Below are 17,893 nucleotides of genomic sequence, written 5' to 3'. Positions count from 1 at the left end.
TGAGGTGTTTGTCTGAGTGTGTGAGAGAAGAGTCTTCCATGTGTTCACATAATACATGTATGAGTGTGCGTGTGTCCCGTCCGAGCCCATCGGTTAATCCATTATCATTTACCAGCCTGTCACACCGCGCGACACCTTGGCTTTAATGGCAGCCAATAGTGAAGCTACTTGAACCGAATTAACGCTCTGCACTGAGCACCACTCAATCACTTCAACTTAACTTAGTTTCTAACCCAGTTTTCACGCACTGCAGCACAACAAAGCCCCTTCTCTTCTGTACCCGGGCACTAATTGAGCCCTACCTTAATTGCAGGAGTTGTCACCGTCTTCCTTTGCTTTGAAAAGCAACCTGCCTCTCCTCCCATCTCACCTCATTTAGTTGATGAGCTTAGATCTCCTGAGCATTTCGTGCATGTGTTACAGACTGTGCCCATTTGTGTTTGAGCTCAGCTCACAAACTAGGACTTGGAACTAATGCTAGTTACATTATGTATATGTGTACCAGGCATGAAAATATGGTTGCCATTTTTAATTGAGTTATATGTTGAGTAATTAAGTTACTATGCAGTTACTATGCAGCCCGTCAATCTGTGTGCCAGTTCTTGCAGCCTCCACCTCATTATGTTGTTGAGCTGCCCACTCGTGTTGCTTTAAGCTCCAATGTCTATCTCTTTGGTTCTGTATGATGTGCTAACTTAAACAAGTGAACTTAATGTGTCACTTTTTTAAGTCTATTACATGCCCAAAGATGCCGGGGTACTTTGCATCCAAAGAAACTTTAAAAACCTCATTATCAAACAACTTAACTTGCTTCGCCATTGTTTTTTTGTTTTTTAAAGAGACGTCTGTGCGCATGCAATATTCACAGCAATATTCAAATATAACTGTAATTTATATTTATTTTTGGGGGGAACATGTAGCTGTTTGCTGTCCCTATTTTCTCATGTTAAAAATAATTGGTTGCATTGAAACACACACAGGTTTGTCACTAAGAGCGACCTCTTTCCAATTTGATCAATTGTTGATTCAAAACTATTCATTATAGCTCCTTTACATACATTTTGCTAACACACAATTATTTATTTTTTAAACAAGAATTTCATCTGTAATGAAGTATTTCTTCAGTATGATATGTCTTCTACCTCACAACTAAAATAGAAGAGCACTTGCATACTCTCAACTCTCAACAATGCAGCCGTATTTTAACAATCTCATCACGTTTGCAGTCTGTCACAGAATATAGGGTTGTGGGTTGTCCTTAGCAAAGCCAAGCCCACGTCACATTGACAGCTCATCTCTACTCTGAATTGTCATTCTGCCTAACAAACTGACAACTAACAGGCCAAAAGGCGAGCATGAGATGAGTGACGACAGAAACAACAACACCGCTGCAGACAGGGTGCAGACAGAGCTCAACCTGGCTAGTGCTTTTAGGAAAGACCTTGGACTTTGGGTGCTGACATTAAGCCCCCACTAAGGACGAAGGAGTGAAAGCTCTGGCAGAGATATTCTCTGACTCAACAGCGAGACATTCCACTAAGGATAAAGGAATTAGTTTAAAGGCCCAGTGGATGTCCCTCTATTGTTGCACAGTACACGTCGTTATTTTTGTCTTGAATTCATCATCTGTAAAATGCCATTTTCAGTTGATTGACAGACCGAGACTCCAGGCTGTACAAGAAGGAGCAAATGGGGATTTGCAGATTATATTCGAAAAATACTGTCATAAAAGGCGCAAAGGTTTAACACTGCTGACATTTTGTGCAGAGAATGTGCAGTTGGAGATGAAGTGTGTGTCAACAGGACTGCCTGCAAGATGGTGTCCAGTTTGCTGAGTGTGCACCCAGTAGGCCCAGAAATATGAGTAGCATGCAGAATGTTGCTGAGTTTCTGGTTTGCAGACTCTCCCCTCGTGTGTTGCCCCCCGAGAAAAAGCTATTGATGTGATTCATGTTCCAGCACATGGTTACTAGCGGGGTCTTGTGCATGACGGCTCCTGCTTCTGCTGCTGCTTTGAAAATAAGTTCAAGATTTTTCAAGCTGCACCAGTAACATCCTCCCGACCTGCCAGTTCCACCCACCCACATTCTGGAGGAGCAGGCTTGGCATGATCTTGGAGGGGAAATGCCACAGTGTTTGATAACCCTTCTTTTTGAGTGTTAAGAACGATGTAGCTTGTGTCTGAATCTGGCAATCTCGGAGTGCGCCCAGCCATCCGCTCTCTGCAATTTACGGGTACGAGATGTGGATTTAGAGGCTTGAATGTCAGCCTGTGTGTTTCCGTTGTAACTCTCAAGCACAGAAATGACACTTTTCACTCTTTAACTGTCATCTTTTCTTCTAGCGAACAAAGCAAGTGAATACAAAAAGGAGATGATAGCTTAAGATGCACTTTTAAGGGTTTTGATTCATGTTTTTATACTTTGACCCAGGTTGCACTCATATTACAAACACTATCTTGAAAAATGAATGGAGGGCCTAGTCAGACCTGCCCACATAATACAGGAGTTTTCAAATTGAACTTTGGAAATGCTGGCCTCAGAACACATAAGAAGACACAGCGGGTTATTCCTTATTTAATTTGAGCCTAGAGGGATAGAAAAAGGATTTAAAATGGCTTCTGTGCTATTGTAGAGGATAGAAAGGAAGCTGCTGGTAAAATGGTATTTCTGTAAAAGGAGATTTTAGCCACCAGTTTCTAAGCATCAGCTAACTTGTGCACATGTCTGTTAAGCCTCAGTGAGTAGCAGCAGATTGAAGCACAAGGCCTTACTTCAGGTTTCGTTTTGATTCCTTACTCTGAAGACTTTCACTTTCCACTTTAGCAAGAGATTAAAACCCCAACTCTAATTGATGTGAAATAAAACCTCAACGTGCTTCAAAATGTGACTTGAGCATTATTAAAATAGTAAAGAATTTTTCTTGTTCGAGCTATTAAAATCTGACGAGATGTCTCCCCTACTTGTGGTGTGATGTATCATAAAAGATTCATGACTCCCACCAGAGATATGAATAGCTAAAATGACCTTGACAGGAGAAACATCCTCGTTCTGAACTCTTTACCTTTTTAATTGAATTGTGTAGAGTCTTGTTGATTCCATGTAAATCACTTAGTGATAAACCTGAATGTGTCAAATGATAATAAAAACCCTGGGTGAATATATTTGATTTGATGTTATTGGATGGCTTACTCTGTCTAATAGCTAGTAATGTAATTACATTTCCATCAGTGGGAGGCCTAATGATTGACTGGTGGAATGTGTTATATGCAAGTGAGATAAACCTCCCTCTCAAATACTTTGTGTTTGGTCAGATCAATAATTCCTCCCACTTGTGCTCTCCTCATTCAGTATTTTCAATCATAATGCTTTCGGAAAGATTCCAGGCACTGTTCCAGCATTTCTTAATAAAGGTGTTGCAGCCTTTTGTTAAACCAAGTGGACAGACTTGTATTCCCATCCTGTGTCTGCCGTAGACTTTTTCACTGACACTTTGCAAAATAAGCTACAATCCAAATGTTGTGGCATTTGTCAAGGTTGTGTGCTGTTACCAGAGGTGTTGTGCATTGTGGTAAACCCAAGCTTCTTCCCCGTTTCCCCTCGCCAAAGAACACTCCCTCTGGTCTGAGATAAACCTCAGCACTACTGCTGGTGCCTTCACACATCCTAATTGGCCCGTCTGCCTGGCCAGGGAGTCTAACTAGTGTGTGTGTGTGTGTGTGTGTGTGTGTGTGTGTGTGTGTGTGTGTGTGTGTGTTTCTCTGTATTTCCCTGCAGGCTTTGAGCTGCTGTATCAGCCGGAAGTGGTGAGGCTCTACCTATCTCTGCTGACGGAGAGCCAGAACTACAACACCCTGGAGGCCGCTGCCGGGGCTCTGCAAAACCTCAGCGCTGGACAGTGGACCGTGAGTCCAGGGTTGGGGAGGGTAAAACACGAAGACACGATGTCCTTGTCCTTATATTGCATTCTTGCAACGTCTGTCCTTGTCATTGACCTTTCAGTAACAGAAATCTTGGATTGTGATTGGAGAACAAATACAGAGTCTGATGGGCTTGAGAGGAAGCAGAGGCGCTATAACAAGGTGTAGATGCTCTGTCTCTGCAAACCATATAGCCAGTTTGATCAGGTAGATCAAACACAATCTTTGAAGCTACCTTTCTTGTTTGGAACCATCCATCTAAGTGGGATTACCTGACTAGATAAGTGTGAGATAACTAATGTCGACCAAACGTTCATGTCTCATAGATGTTTGCGTCTGATGATGGATGATGTGAGACCCTCTAGAGCCAGGACCAGACATGTATTCCAAATGGAGCGTCTGTGGATCTGCTGAGAGGCTGTCGCTTGTGTTTTTCAGCACAGGCTGGCTGCATTCAGTCCACGGCAGCGTTATCGCCGCAGCGCTTCTCTTTACGCTCATGTGTCAGACTGTGAACACGTCCTTCAGTCCTCTAAGTGCATTAACCACATCTACCTCGAGTGGACTGGACTTTTAGTTACAGCCCTGAGTCTCGCAACCAGTGTAACAATTGGACAGTAGTGATTTTCAGCTCAGGTGAGCATTTTGAGAAGCAATTCTTCTTTTCTTTTGGTGTATTGGTTTTCCTGTCGGAGCTGATCAGAATGTCGGCCGAGGCTCAGGAACATGTAGAGCAGCTAACCCATCACACTGTCGCATCTGGACAAAGCCTGCCCCTGCTTCCTGGGAGGATACCGGAGCTGCTTCTTTTAATCCTTTTAATTCTTCGACTGCTTAGTTCTTCTCCACTGGATCGACCTGTTTCTTAAAGCTTACTACTGCCACCTGCTGGTTCGGCTGTGCCCTTCCTCTGCTTAATTACATCTCTTGGGGTACCAGTGCTCAGAAGATAAACCCTTTTATGTCAAACTTAATGTTTCATGTTACAAAAAAATTAGACGTGAAATCTACTGATGTTTAAATTAGGACAAATTACACCACATGTCCATTCAGAACCCCACGGTGTAATGTTGTGAATCAGTCAAGCTCAAGGAGCAGCGCTGAGCTGTCTTGTAGTTAGTGACTGAATGGTCGTCCGTGTGTGAGTGTATTGATTGTGTGTGAGCATGAAGAAATATATAATATAATATAATGTAAAAAATGTCCTCATGGAGGATAACCTAGTGGAGCTTCGTCAACGTGTGGTCATGCTGGGCTGCTCCCAGGTGGGAATCTGTCGCTCTGCATGAATGCCAAACAGGCAGTCACTGACAGTGGGTGCTCACTCAACCTACCCTAAAGGTTTATGGTTGAAAATATAAAAAGCAGTCACACCATCACTCTGTCTGCCCTCCAGTGGTCCAACTATATTCGAGCCACGGTGCGCAAGGAGAAAGGTCTTCCCATTCTGGTGGAGCTGCTGCGCTCCGACTCCGACAAGGTGGTCCGAGCGGTGTCCATCGCCCTGCGCAACCTGTCCATCGACCGCCGCAACAAGGACCTGATTGGTAAATCATTAGCAATGCAACACACACTGATTTAAAAATTCACTTCAGCCAAAGCTAATGTGTGGCTTCACCTCAATGGTAACTCACCCTCTGTCTGAAACGCTTTGTTGTTGTGCCTTTAAACATTATTACCAGCACTTTTACCTGTTAACCTTAAAGAAACGTAACCTTACAGGAAGTTATGCCATGCGGGACTTGGTGAGCAACCTGCCAAGCGGCCAGCAGCGGCCAGCCAAAAACCTGGAGGAGGACACTGTGGTCGCCATCCTCAACACCATCCATGAGATCGTCACTGACAGCTCTGAAAATGCCCGCTCCCTCGCCCAGGCTCAGGCCATTGAGAAGCTGGTTGCCATCAACAAGACTAGGTAAGACTATACAGTACATCACATAGTAACAACATGTAAACCAGAATACTGTATTATTTAGATTGATATATGGTTGTAAGTCCGTTTTTGTAAGGATTTAATGTATTTATTAGGCTACTTTGTACATATAGGCGGCCCCAAAAGTAATCTGCACAATTATAGCGTCAACACTGGCAGAACTATTTAGCTTTTTATCACAAAGTATTGTTTGCCCAAACACATTAATCTTATCAGTCTTATCCTGTAGGTCAAACTAATTGTATCAGACAGTGAACCAAACACTAACGATACATCTATATTCTTGTGAACCCTGCCAGAAATGTATATATATATATATATATATATATATATATATATATATATATATATATATATATATATATATATATATATATATTATACCATGATACATTATACATGTAATCATTAAACAATGACCTCGAATGCAATTTTCATTAGTTATTCATGGAGGATAATGTGATATATCTCCAACGGCCCAAGCTTGGCTCCCACAATACTACATTCTAGCCTGAGCCCACACACACCACCGCCCACCACACAGGAAGTAACAGGCTTTTAGACGTGGAGGGCAGTGTTTTAGGGCGGAGCCTACGAAGCTTCTGCTCATACAGGTAGGAGCCGTTCCTCTAATGCTCGAGCTCTTCAACCTGCTCATGAAAACTAACAGATATTGTTAAGAGGTGTTTTATATTAACACAAACTGAAGTGCATCTGCACCCGACTTTTAACTTTTAAAAGATCACTTTTCAAAGGCACGTCCTTGTGGGGTATTGATCATACGGAGAGTCACTCTAACTAGCATGAATATACATCGCTCACTCATTCCCTCAGACACACATGAGATTAGCTTTCTTTGAAGTGAGGCCCCCACCCACATGTAATTAATACTGATAGCTCAGAGGTAACTAATGAAAGGAGATGTGCACTCATCTGGCTATGAATTAAAAACTAGAGACCCTGAAGCCACTCAGTGGAATTGACATTTTTGAATAAAGAGATTGATTCACGTGCTGGCATATCCATCTGTCACTGTGTGGGGTTTAGATGAGGTTTCTGACTTTAACTGCTCTATTACCTCTTCATATATTTGCCCCTTCTTGTGGGCCCCTCAGCCAATCAGCTCGCGAAACCAAGGCGGCGTCCCATGTGCTGCAGACGGTCTGGAGTTATAAGGAGCTGAGGAACGCTTTGACCAAGGACGGCTGGAACAAAAGCCACTTCCAGGTACAGGAGCGATCCTTCACATATAATGTGGGTCCTTAGTATTGTTGTTGTAAATTCAGCTATTACAGACACTCGATATTTATAAGGACCACTTTACCATTAATGAAGTGTCCCACTAAGAGAGTATTTGCTTGACAAAGAATATTGGCGTCATCATAAGCCACTTCTCGTTGTGTAAAATACTTAGAGATGAAGCTAGTGAGTAAATTGTTTACGTCATAAGAACGTGAGCCAAGGTATTTTATATGTTTGCGTCCCTCTTCTTCTCTCAGCCCACGATGACAACCACTCCTAAAGCAACCAAGAACGGCAAGCCGGGCTACGACGACACCACCCTACCCCTGATGGAGAAGAACCAAGGTCAGTTAGAGTGTGCGTGTTTGATCGTTGCTGTTTTCGCCTGTTTAGAGGACCAAGTCGTGGAATAAAGGGGAAAATATCCCAGGGCTCATTAGCAGAATTACCATAGTATTGTATTTACTATGAGGTCCAGTGCCTTATCAAAAGGATCAGGCTTGCGATATTTTAGTTTTCCAAATCCTGAAAAGACCAAACCCAAAACATTGTTGTCCGTCTCTCAATACGTTGTGACTTCTCCACCCTGTCTAAGGCTTTCATCTCCAAGCCCACTGGTTCCTGCTGAAAACCTACATCTTTTAAAAACAGGTCATAAACAATCATTTGCATTTTAGAAAAAGATTTAAAGAATGTCCTTTAACAGCTTGGCCCTGTATCATTTAGCAAATGTTACTCCAAGTGAAATGTTAAGGTCTGTAGCAAAAATAAATAAGATATACAAGACGTTGACTACACAGACAATACTTGTTAGCAGGCTAAATTAATTGGTAGTTTTGTCTTTTCACAGGATTTATTGACAATTCAAAAAATATAGCATGTCACCAGATTTATGTTAGGGTCGGTAAGTGTTGGCATAAAGTACACAAACCTAACAGAATCACACCCGTAGAGTCCTCAAAGCAGGTTCAAACACAATACTAACTTGAAGACACTGTGATTGGGCCCAGGTCGCTGAGGAAATATCTTTTTTTTCTCGTGGCTGTGTTGACGCGCTGTTCTTGTTACTACTCTCATCCTCTGTGTGGTGAAGCTTTTTGGCGTGTTATATGTTGCAACAATGCTGTTTCATACGGGTCAAAAGTAAAGCGCATAAAATGGGAGCCGGAGCTTGGAACAGCATAATGCTGCTGTTTTAACCAAGGCCGTCAACTCTCAAAAAGTTAGTTTTGATGAAATATGAAAAGAATTCCCTTGTTTTTGTGTTGTGGGTTTTAAATTGACATAATGGGGTCAGCGATATTTTAAATGTCCCCACGCTCATGTAATTGTGTATAGCCATCCACAATCCAAAAAAGTGGGTTAGAGTTTTTTCTCTAACAGCAGCAGTATATGTGGGGGAGGGTGAGGGGCTTGTGCAGTACATTGGCCCAACAACAAACATCTCTTTGACAGAGGAGTAAATAGCATCGCCGCAGTTTAATGTCCTGATTGTTGGCCTTGCGCCCCACTAATTTTTGCATCCATACATGCACATGAAACGTGGCACTCACGCCTGCCCACTCTCAGTTTGCATTATTCAATCACTGGCCGGGAACCATTACCCTGAAAAGCAGCTTTGGCTCAATGACTCAGTTTGTGTGTGCGCCATTTTTGTACAAATGGCATATGAATGCTTTTCAGGCACCAGGAAATGTGGCAGTGGTGATATGATACCTATGGATGAGCTGGGTCCAGGTAAGAGCCAGACTGCATGATTGTCATTAGCCAAAGAAGAGCTAGCTCTCCTCTAATCTCACTCCAGTGTCCAACAGTTATTTGAGTCTCTCACTACTTCTTTAACCGTCGCCAAGAGGACATTTTTAATCCTACAATTCTAACCACTGATCACTGATCTCGCTGTGATGACTTCCGACATGAAGCTCTTTGATGCTGTATGCAAGACCCCTCTCTCGACAAGATGTTTGTACAAAGCTGGGCCGTCATTAGAAGCTCAACACCAACAGATGTGGGTGGTTCTCCACTTAAATAGAAACACTCTTAATATCTCATGTGGGAGAGTTCCTCAGCTGTGCTTCTTTTAAAGTAAATGATCCTGCTGTTAGATGAACCTCATTATGCCACAAACATAATAATAATGTTATTTATTTATTTATGTTTAAAAAAGAACAGAAAAAACATGACAGAAAACATGTACATGTATGTCTCTGGACCTTCGTCTTGCTTTGAGGCTGTGGGTCAGAGAGGACATCGGACACAGCAATCACTAGAATTATAACCCATCGGCAAAATACAACGTGCAAAGGTCTGCCTTAAAGATAATGCATACCAATGTCAGCATTATGTGAAAAAAATAACGGCGAAAGAACGTGAAACAAAATGTGTAGTTAAATGTATTTTTCTTTCTTTTTTTTTCTTCCCTACAATGGCCCTAGCACTCCATTGTACTCCTAGATTATATCATACTGGTTTTTCTACAAGTCTGGGTCCATATTCATCAAGTATCTAAGAATCCCTCCAAGAAATTGTACTTCAAGTTAAAGACTAAAAATACTCCTTTTACCACGTAGGACTTGAAGCTTCCTACATTGACTTTGAACAAGGAGAAGGACTTCCAGGGGAGAGTGTGTTGTCGCTATTTTACAACATTCAGAGCTTTTCAGGAGAACATTTGAAACATTAATATCGGGTAATATTGGAAAACCAGAAAATAGCTACATGTTTATGTGTAGGCTTGTTTTGTGTGGTAAGTAAAAATATGAATTAATGTGAAATAAGAAAAGATAAAACGTATGTAAGGATTCTAAGATAACAATACAGTGTGAATACATACAATGACACAATCAGATTTACAGTATGGAACATAACAATTAACAAGTTAACAGTGAATTAACTGAATGTGTGTGCACATTATCTGAAGTGTGTGAGGGATAAAAGTTAGTTGTATTACTGCTGAAACAGTTTTTCATTCAGACCCAAATCCTGACTGTTGTTTATTTGATTTTCTCGTTGTCATGAATGGCTTTTGGCAACTCCTCCAAGCTTAGAACATCTTTGGAGCTCGCCTAAATGTTTGCTATGATAAGAGGGTTGCAAATGTTGATAACATGTTTGAAAAGTAAGGGTAAATAGAGAGTGTGTCACACTGAGACGTTGTGGCCTGCTGGGGCTGATTGTCAACTACTGAGATGCTTGATACATTCTGGCCCTGTGCTGGAATATGTGAGAGTGCATTTTTACAAGACAGTTATGGGGACTGGGTAAAATAGCACTTTGTTTGTTTTAGAGAAGCACAAGCTAAGAATGTGCTGTTCCGTGTCCAACAACTTTCAGGCACTCTTGTTAAGTGTTCCAGTGTCAGTCTCTCCGCACAGGTTGAAACAACACCATAAATGATCTGTAACCGTTTATTTGTATTCGTGGAGAAGAATTAACTGACCGTTGTTCTCTGACCTCATTAGACGGTTACTCCACCATTGACCAGAGGGACAAGGACTGCAAATACAAGGCAGTTGACGGCTCAGTGGACCAGACAGAACGGGAGCCATTAAAGGTACAGGCACATCTCTTCTGCAATCCCGGGGGACAGAGAATGAAATAACGATGTCTCATTGAAACGTCCTCTCCTTCTGTGACCCTTTCTTTCCCTCTCGCAACATGTTTTCTGAGGTGATCCTCATTAAAGGCTCTTAATCCTATCGATTCTTTAAAGAGGCTGGCAGTTGTCATTCTCTGTTGATGTTGCCCGCCACAGCTCGGCACTGTGGACAGCCTCAGATCTGAGCGCCGACAGTTAATTGAGTGTAAGCTTTTGGCGTCTGTAAAGTAATTACTCTGAGACTGATTAAAAGAATCGACAACAAACGGTCCTCTCGGAGACGACCCTTGCCTTGGCAATGACAGACTGCGGCATTATCAAGTGGTCGTCTGCCTATTACACAGCCATCGCACACTGCAGCCAAAGTGGGTTTCTTGTTGCACTGATTGGCTATCCAGCTTCAAAGAGTCACAGGATAATGGGCTCCGAGGATGTCTGACACATGTCGGATGACTCTCAAGTACTTTTTGTAGTTTATTTTTCATCTGCTTTAGTGCTAGATGAAAAGGATTGTGAATGCAATAAAGAGTCCATTAAGGTTGTGTTAGCATACGTCTCTATAGGTGTATGAACATATCTGCTTCCCCGTGCAGGTTAAAACTACCTCTTAAAAATCGGAGAGGCAAGGTCTGGGTAGAAATGGGTGGAAATTATGTCTGGAGTAGAGTTAATAGAGCAGTTAATAATTTGGGGGGTTTATCTGAATTATGGTGGTTATTCATGTTCTATTTGAAATTTGGTTAAACCAGGGTCAACTGAATTGACCAATGCTGTGCTTTAAACCATACAAATCAAATTGTTATTTATTTTTTTAGTCTTGTTTAAATTCAAAAAATGGGTCTTCATATCTCTTGTCTTTCTGTATGTTGCAGCTTAATTATCAGTGTAGCATTACATATGAGAGAGGAAACTAAGAGTCTGTAGTTAGATATATATGTAAGTACTGTTTTAAAAATAGAGGTTTATTGTGTGAGTCCCAGTGTCTACACTATCCTTCAACAGTCAAATCAATGCTGAAAATAGATCTTATTTACCCACTATTCTGATTGCATTTCAGAATTGATTTTCCTCTGCAGCACTGATTTGTTTTGTTTGAAGGGATCTTAACACCGGGCTGAAAAGCATCGTTTCTGGTCGAAGTTTCAATTTCAATGATTGCACTTCTGACTTATGGCTTGCAAAAAGTGTGCAATCGCACCCAACAGTGATGTCACAGTTCACTGACCACTGCATCAAGTTAAGAAGATAAACTGGAGGAAACAATAAAACAAGATGTTCATCTCGTGTTAGGTTGCTCTTACAGTTGTTATTTTCAGTGTTGCTTTCATTTTAACCGATGTCCATTCTGCACTGACATTTTGTCAGTGGAGCTGTTTGTGTTGAGCTTAAGAGTGAAATGGAACCAAGACAAGTGCAAATTGTATCCAGTTCAAATATATACTAAAACAACTAATATAGCAGCAAAGGGCAGCGACAGTACTCAACACTGACCTCAGGCTTCAAAAATCCAGTTTGGTTGACACCTCCTATTCCTCATATTAGGTTAACTACTAAACCAGCTGAGGTTACACTGTCACATCTTGGAAGGGCAGAGACCGACCAACTGAGAAGCCACAGACAGGAGTAAACACAGACCTTTCTGTCTTCAGTGTACAGGCCTTCTAGCATAATAATCCTTCTGTACTGTACTTCCCAGAGGTTTTCTGCCTGTTTTGAATGCAACTTGGCTGTTGAAACTGCTCTCTCCCCCTCTTTCATTTGCATGTTGTGGTTCACTGTTTTGAATCACTTTGAATTCTTTCCAAGCTATCCTGAAGGCAGAGGACTAACACTGGCTTCTCTAATCCTAGATGCACGTGTATGTGTGCGTGTGTGTGTGTGTGTGTGTGTGTGTGTTTATGTGTGTGTGTGTGCGTGTTATTTGTAAAATGTATTGACCTCATATTGTTTTGCTGTGTTTTTTTTTTTAACCCGTCCTCCTGTGGCCCCAGAATGACACAAATAGGAAACACTATATCAGGAGTAACAGGCCTGCAGTCAGTCTGGTGGACGCTTGTGATGTTAAGCCCCAGCCTGTTGACTCCTGGGTCTAAATGCATGCATGGTAGGTCTGAAAAAGTGAAAGCACAATCAAAATAACCACCTTCATCTTGTGGGTTGGATTGTAGCATCCCTTGCATTTCCTGTTTGTTCATCTTTTCCGCCTGTGTTCCTTCCAACCTCACACTGTGTCATGTAGCTGTCACCCTGCACCCAGAGCAGTCAGCTGGAGAAGTCACCTTGTTCTTTCTATGGAAATTAACATCACTCACTTGCAGTTCAACCGAAAAACATTTGTTTAGGTTTAGGATTCAATACATTTGTACATCGTGTATTAATTCTTCATATTTACACACACGTTCATGTGTAGATTGAGGCAAAGATGGCACTAAAAAACTCAAAATACAAAATGAATCACAAATGAGAAAACTGAAGGCCTGTCAAGCTTTACATTTCTCCACATTCAGAAGCAGTTTGCGTTTCTAAAACCAGAACAACAAAGTTATTAAAAGTGTAAATTGTGCATGATAATACTAACAAGTATGTAAGTTAAGCAGGTATACATTAGAATGACATTTTATTTCCATATCAGTGTTCATTACCAACTCGTGGAGCAAATTTTAGCTTGATTAGCGGCTGATAACTGTCGAGTTTGTTGACAAGAAATTAAAAACCTGCTATTGTCTTCCTCTGTCTTAAATAATTAACCTAGTTGATTTAAAACAACCGTAACACCTGTCTGATTGCAATGCACACCCAGCTTCAACCACTGCCTTCCCTCATGGCCTCAGCTGAAATTGGTGACAAATGCTGAAGGGGAATCATTCTTCTGCACTTCAGATGGATCCGCCAGGGACTTAGTTAACACTTAGTCAGAAGCAATAGGGAGAAAGAAAAAGATATGCACATGCACACGCACACACACACACACGCACACACACACGCACACACACACACACACACACACACACACGCACACACACACACACACACACACAGAGACACACAGCATCTTATCTTTATCTACATTCGATTTAAAGATAAATAATTCATGTAAGTTGATGATTTAATGATGGAAGCCAACTCAAAATATGTCCAAGGCAGGCAAGTCAGAAGTAGTTGATTTCAATATGTTGTGTTAACAGTCACGCTATAACTGATGCAAAGTGGCTTTTGATGTAACTTAGATGGTCATATTTCTCTGGAAGTTCCACACAAAACATTGTTATCCTCCTGCACCCAATAACGGCTGAATATCTTCTTTGGTTCAATTATTTCATGTTCATGCACCTCAGCTGGAAGGCAACAGTTTGTTAAACAAGTAACAATGAAAGACATCTAAATTGCCAATGCCCTCATACCTCTACATATGTGTACGAGGTTCGACTGAATAATCAACCTGACCCAGTGACCTTTGCAAAGCAGCCAGCTGATCTGGGTGAGCTTCAGTAGTTGTCATCATTCCTCTATTGGCAGTCTGTATCTCCTCTCTCCGCCTCCTCCTCACCGCTGTTGTCCTCTCCTGTGCCAGAAGACCTCACTGTCTTCCTCATCGTCATCTTATATGTCAATCGGTGGCCATCCGTTCAATGCTCTCCTCTCCATCCATTGCATTATCATAGGAAATAGGTGACTCTGATGTGTGGTATTCATTGTAATTGTATCACTTTAGTAAAAAGAAACAACATGTTTATGAGTAATATTCAGAAATAACCATCAGGTAAGTACGTTACGCTTCATTGAGCACATGCAGGATTTCAGCCAACTCATTAAGCATCTGTTTTTCTGTCTCTTGCCTCCATTTGCCATCTGGGCTGACATGATTGAAGCATTTCATGACAGTGATGTAGTACGTCAAGTACTGTGATAATGTCAAATGGTTGTCTTCACATTAAATTCACATCCATAGATGGCATTGATTTGGTTTCTGTTCTAAAGGGAATATACATTTTAATGGCTGGCAATATGCATTTCTTTTGCCAACAAATACCATGAAAAGACCAAAACCAACAATGACTTGATCCTAGTATCCATAAGTATTGTCTGTGTAGCAAAGTCTCATTTCTCTGTACCATAGAAGTCCGCTTACAAGCATGCTAAATGTGTGGTAATCTAAAAGAGGCTAACATGCTCTGTAGAGCTGAAAGGAACTGCAGAATCAAGTCACTACAAATCACATTTCACATCATTATGTTTTCCGTTTTGAATAGAAGTTTGGGTAGGGATGTCTTGCATGAAAGTATTAAGAGAAAGATTGTTGGTTTTGATCTTTTAATAGAATTTGTTGAAAAAGCATGGAATAGTCTTTATTTGTCATGATGGATGTCATTTTCTTTTTTTTTTGTGTAGCATTTTTGGACTAAAACTCTTCATAAAAAAAAGTCAAACTGTATGTTTGGTTCTTCTAATATGTTTCTTTCTTGTCCACGTGCTCCAGGCTTAAAATAACGACACCCCAGCTAGAGAAGGATCTCTCACATCATCACTGCCATTTCACATGGAGCTCATCTTTGGAGTTGGACTTTGTACAGAAAAGAGGATTTTAAAAAAAAAAAAAGAAAAAAAATGATCACGACAGCAACTACCCGGCAACAGCCAACATTCTCATGCTTTTCAGAAAAAAAAAAAAAAAAGAAAGAATACAAAAGTGACTACTCCTACTATTTTCTCAAATCTACATTCCCGCTGGACATCATGTGAATTTTACAGTGTCGAGCTCGACCGCTGAGCAGAAAAGGACAAACTCCCGGTGCTGGTGAAGGAATGGACGTATGAAGGGCGAGCAAAGTGAGGTGAAGGAAATCAATGGAAGAGGAATGTGTATCAGAAGGAAATATGTGGGGAGCTGGAATGAGCGGTTACTTCACTTCAGTTTTTACATCTGGAAGAAGTTCATGCTTCAATTTTGGTCCATTTTGGACCATTTTACTTTTAGTTTGTTGGTAATTTGATGTGAACAGGTATGGACTGGTGTGTGTGTGAAGGTCACAGAAAGTTGTTTGCAGATTGGTATGATGGACACGAGAAAGTAAAATGAGAGAAAGCGATCCAGGGAAGAACTGTAGCACAGTGGATAAACATGTAGTCTGCGCTCATAGACTTACAATACATTTGGTTCACTGTGTGTTTTTTGTGTTTTTTTTTTAAAGTGCACTGAGATGCTTTGAAATCAAAAGTTGTTAACAAGTGATTGATGTTCATTTATAAAGGGAGGAGTTTGCAAGTTGTGGTCTGGAGAAAGGAAAGTGACATAGTGTGTCCATCACATGGAGTAACGGTTTGTGTTCTCACTGCATCGCAAAAGAAGGCTAAAACGGAAACCACCGGTTTCCTTTCACCGCGGTCAACATGTTGACCCTCACGCACAGAGCTGTGGTAACCACTGCTCTTTGTCAATGATGTGTATTAAAGAGGATATAAGGCATTTTGTTCATAAAGGATTTGTGTTTTTGAAAAGAGAGGCGGAAGTTTGTTCTCTTGATGAGAGGGAAGATCAAAAAGCAGTTTTTATTTTTGTTGGGTTTTATATAAATGTATATTAGGGTCAAAAGGAAAAAAAAATTAAAAAATGAAGGTGAAAAAAATAAATTACCGACATCTTAGTTGTATATTAATATCACATTGTTTGGAAAGCACATCTCATTTGATAAAGGCTCACCATGTTTGTAGACAAGAAATAACCACGTAACTTAAATGTGTGTCAAATATTGTCGAGTTACGCCGACGATCACCTATTTATATTTTGTATTTGTCCCCAAAAAAGTTACAGAAAAAAAAAAATTGATCTGCAGTGTTCTTTCTAAAGGCCATGAATTACATGTGGTCTGACAGACCCTGCATCTTTGAACCAGACCCTCTGGAGGGGTCAGAGGTCAGACTAATGAGATAGACAAGAGACGGCAGTGTGAATAAAAAAAGTTCTTTAGTTTTTCTTCCTGATGCATTCAGACCAAGTTACCGCTGACCCTGAACCCTTTTCACCGGTGCATCTTAAGAAATATTCAGTCGTGAGCATGAAGAAAAACTGTACAGATGTTTATATTCTATTCTTTCCAAGTGCCAGTTTTTTGTGGTGTCATTTGGATATTAACTAATTCATTCATGTGCAAGAAGAGAGTATGCGAGGAGTGGATCTGGATGTTTAAGACAAAAAAAAAAATAGTTACATCACACTGTACAAAAACAAAACGTCAAGTTTGGTCATATAGTATATATTTTTACAACGTGTTAGGGTGGGCAGTTGAGATGAAGACCAGCAGAGAGATACAGAATCATATTGACGTTCTTCTCCTGCTTGGTGAGACTGCACACTAAATCCAGTGATGATGCGTTTAGTCTCCTTTCCAGCCTCAGTCTGTCAGAGACAGAAAGAGAAGCCAGTCCAAGTTGGCATCACTCATGCGTCATCAAGGCGAATGGCATGTGCCTGCATTGAAGTCTGATTTTTCTTTGTGGCGTATGTGACTTTATAAAGCTTGCATATTTTACACAGTGTTTACAAAGATGTATGTTGTGGTAAAAATCAATAAACTACAAAAAAAAAAAAAACGTACTGTATAGATTTTAATTTCAGAGGTTAAAAAAACCCATTATAATGATACCCAGCATCCCTTTTGTGTGTCCTCAGAAGTGTGTGCTTTCATTGGATAATACTGAACCCTTACAACAAAGACCTGAATGACTGTCTGTTCTTGACTGCACTTTGCAGTACCACAACCAAAGGAACTGGAGTTGTATTTACATGCATTCATAACAGGGGGGGTTTGGTTTTGTGGATGTACAAAACGTTGTAAATTCACAAAATAAAGAGCCAAGCAACTGTGCTGTAAAATAAATGCAGGACACGGACACACATCGAATCAAACAAACCTACCTGTGTAGATACAACTGATTCAAGACCGTCAAAATAAAGTAACTGTACTACTCAGTAGCAGATGTGTTTGTACCTATCATGTGCCTTAACCTTTTCCATGGTAGATAAAAATAAGTGTGTTTTATATAACTTTATTCCTCCCTTTCAACTGTCATCTCTCCATTCTGTCTGTTCACCTCTCCACCCGTGTCACGCCTCCTCCCCTTTGCCTTCACTCAAGTCACTCATTCATTCATCCTGCACCCCCCCACCCCCCCACCCCCCCCCCACACACACACCCTTACCCTA

At 41.0% G+C, this 17,893-nt stretch overlaps 1 protein-coding gene across 2 annotated transcripts in view; it reads left to right on the top strand.

Moving 5' to 3' along the window:
* Positions 1-17,768, top strand: part of arvcfb (ARVCF delta catenin family member b) — a 99,887-nt gene extending 82,119 nt beyond the window's left edge. The window contains exons 9-16 of one of the 2 annotated variants that reach the window (XM_034542477.1): positions 3,777-3,904; positions 5,316-5,466; positions 5,642-5,834; positions 6,968-7,079; positions 7,352-7,439; positions 8,778-8,831; positions 10,556-10,647; positions 15,170-17,768. In XM_034542477.1, the coding sequence (XP_034398368.1) occupies positions 3,777-3,904; positions 5,316-5,466; positions 5,642-5,834; positions 6,968-7,079; positions 7,352-7,439; positions 8,778-8,831; positions 10,556-10,647; positions 15,170-15,175 (824 nt within the window). In that variant the 3' untranslated portion in view covers positions 15,176-17,768. The remainder of the gene's footprint in view (positions 1-3,776; positions 3,905-5,315; positions 5,467-5,641; positions 5,835-6,967; positions 7,080-7,351; positions 7,440-8,777; positions 8,832-10,555; positions 10,648-15,169) is intronic. The other variant, XM_034542478.1, reaches the window with a different exon arrangement.
* The last annotated feature ends 125 nt before the right edge of the window (positions 17,769-17,893 follow it).

The sequence above is a fragment of the Cyclopterus lumpus genome, chromosome 9, assembly GCF_009769545.1.
Source record: "Cyclopterus lumpus isolate fCycLum1 chromosome 9, fCycLum1.pri, whole genome shotgun sequence".
Taxonomy (NCBI): Eukaryota; Metazoa; Chordata; class Actinopteri; order Perciformes; family Cyclopteridae; genus Cyclopterus; species Cyclopterus lumpus.
Note: the sequence above shows the minus strand (reverse complement) of the source record. Positions and strands in the feature narration are given on the sequence as shown.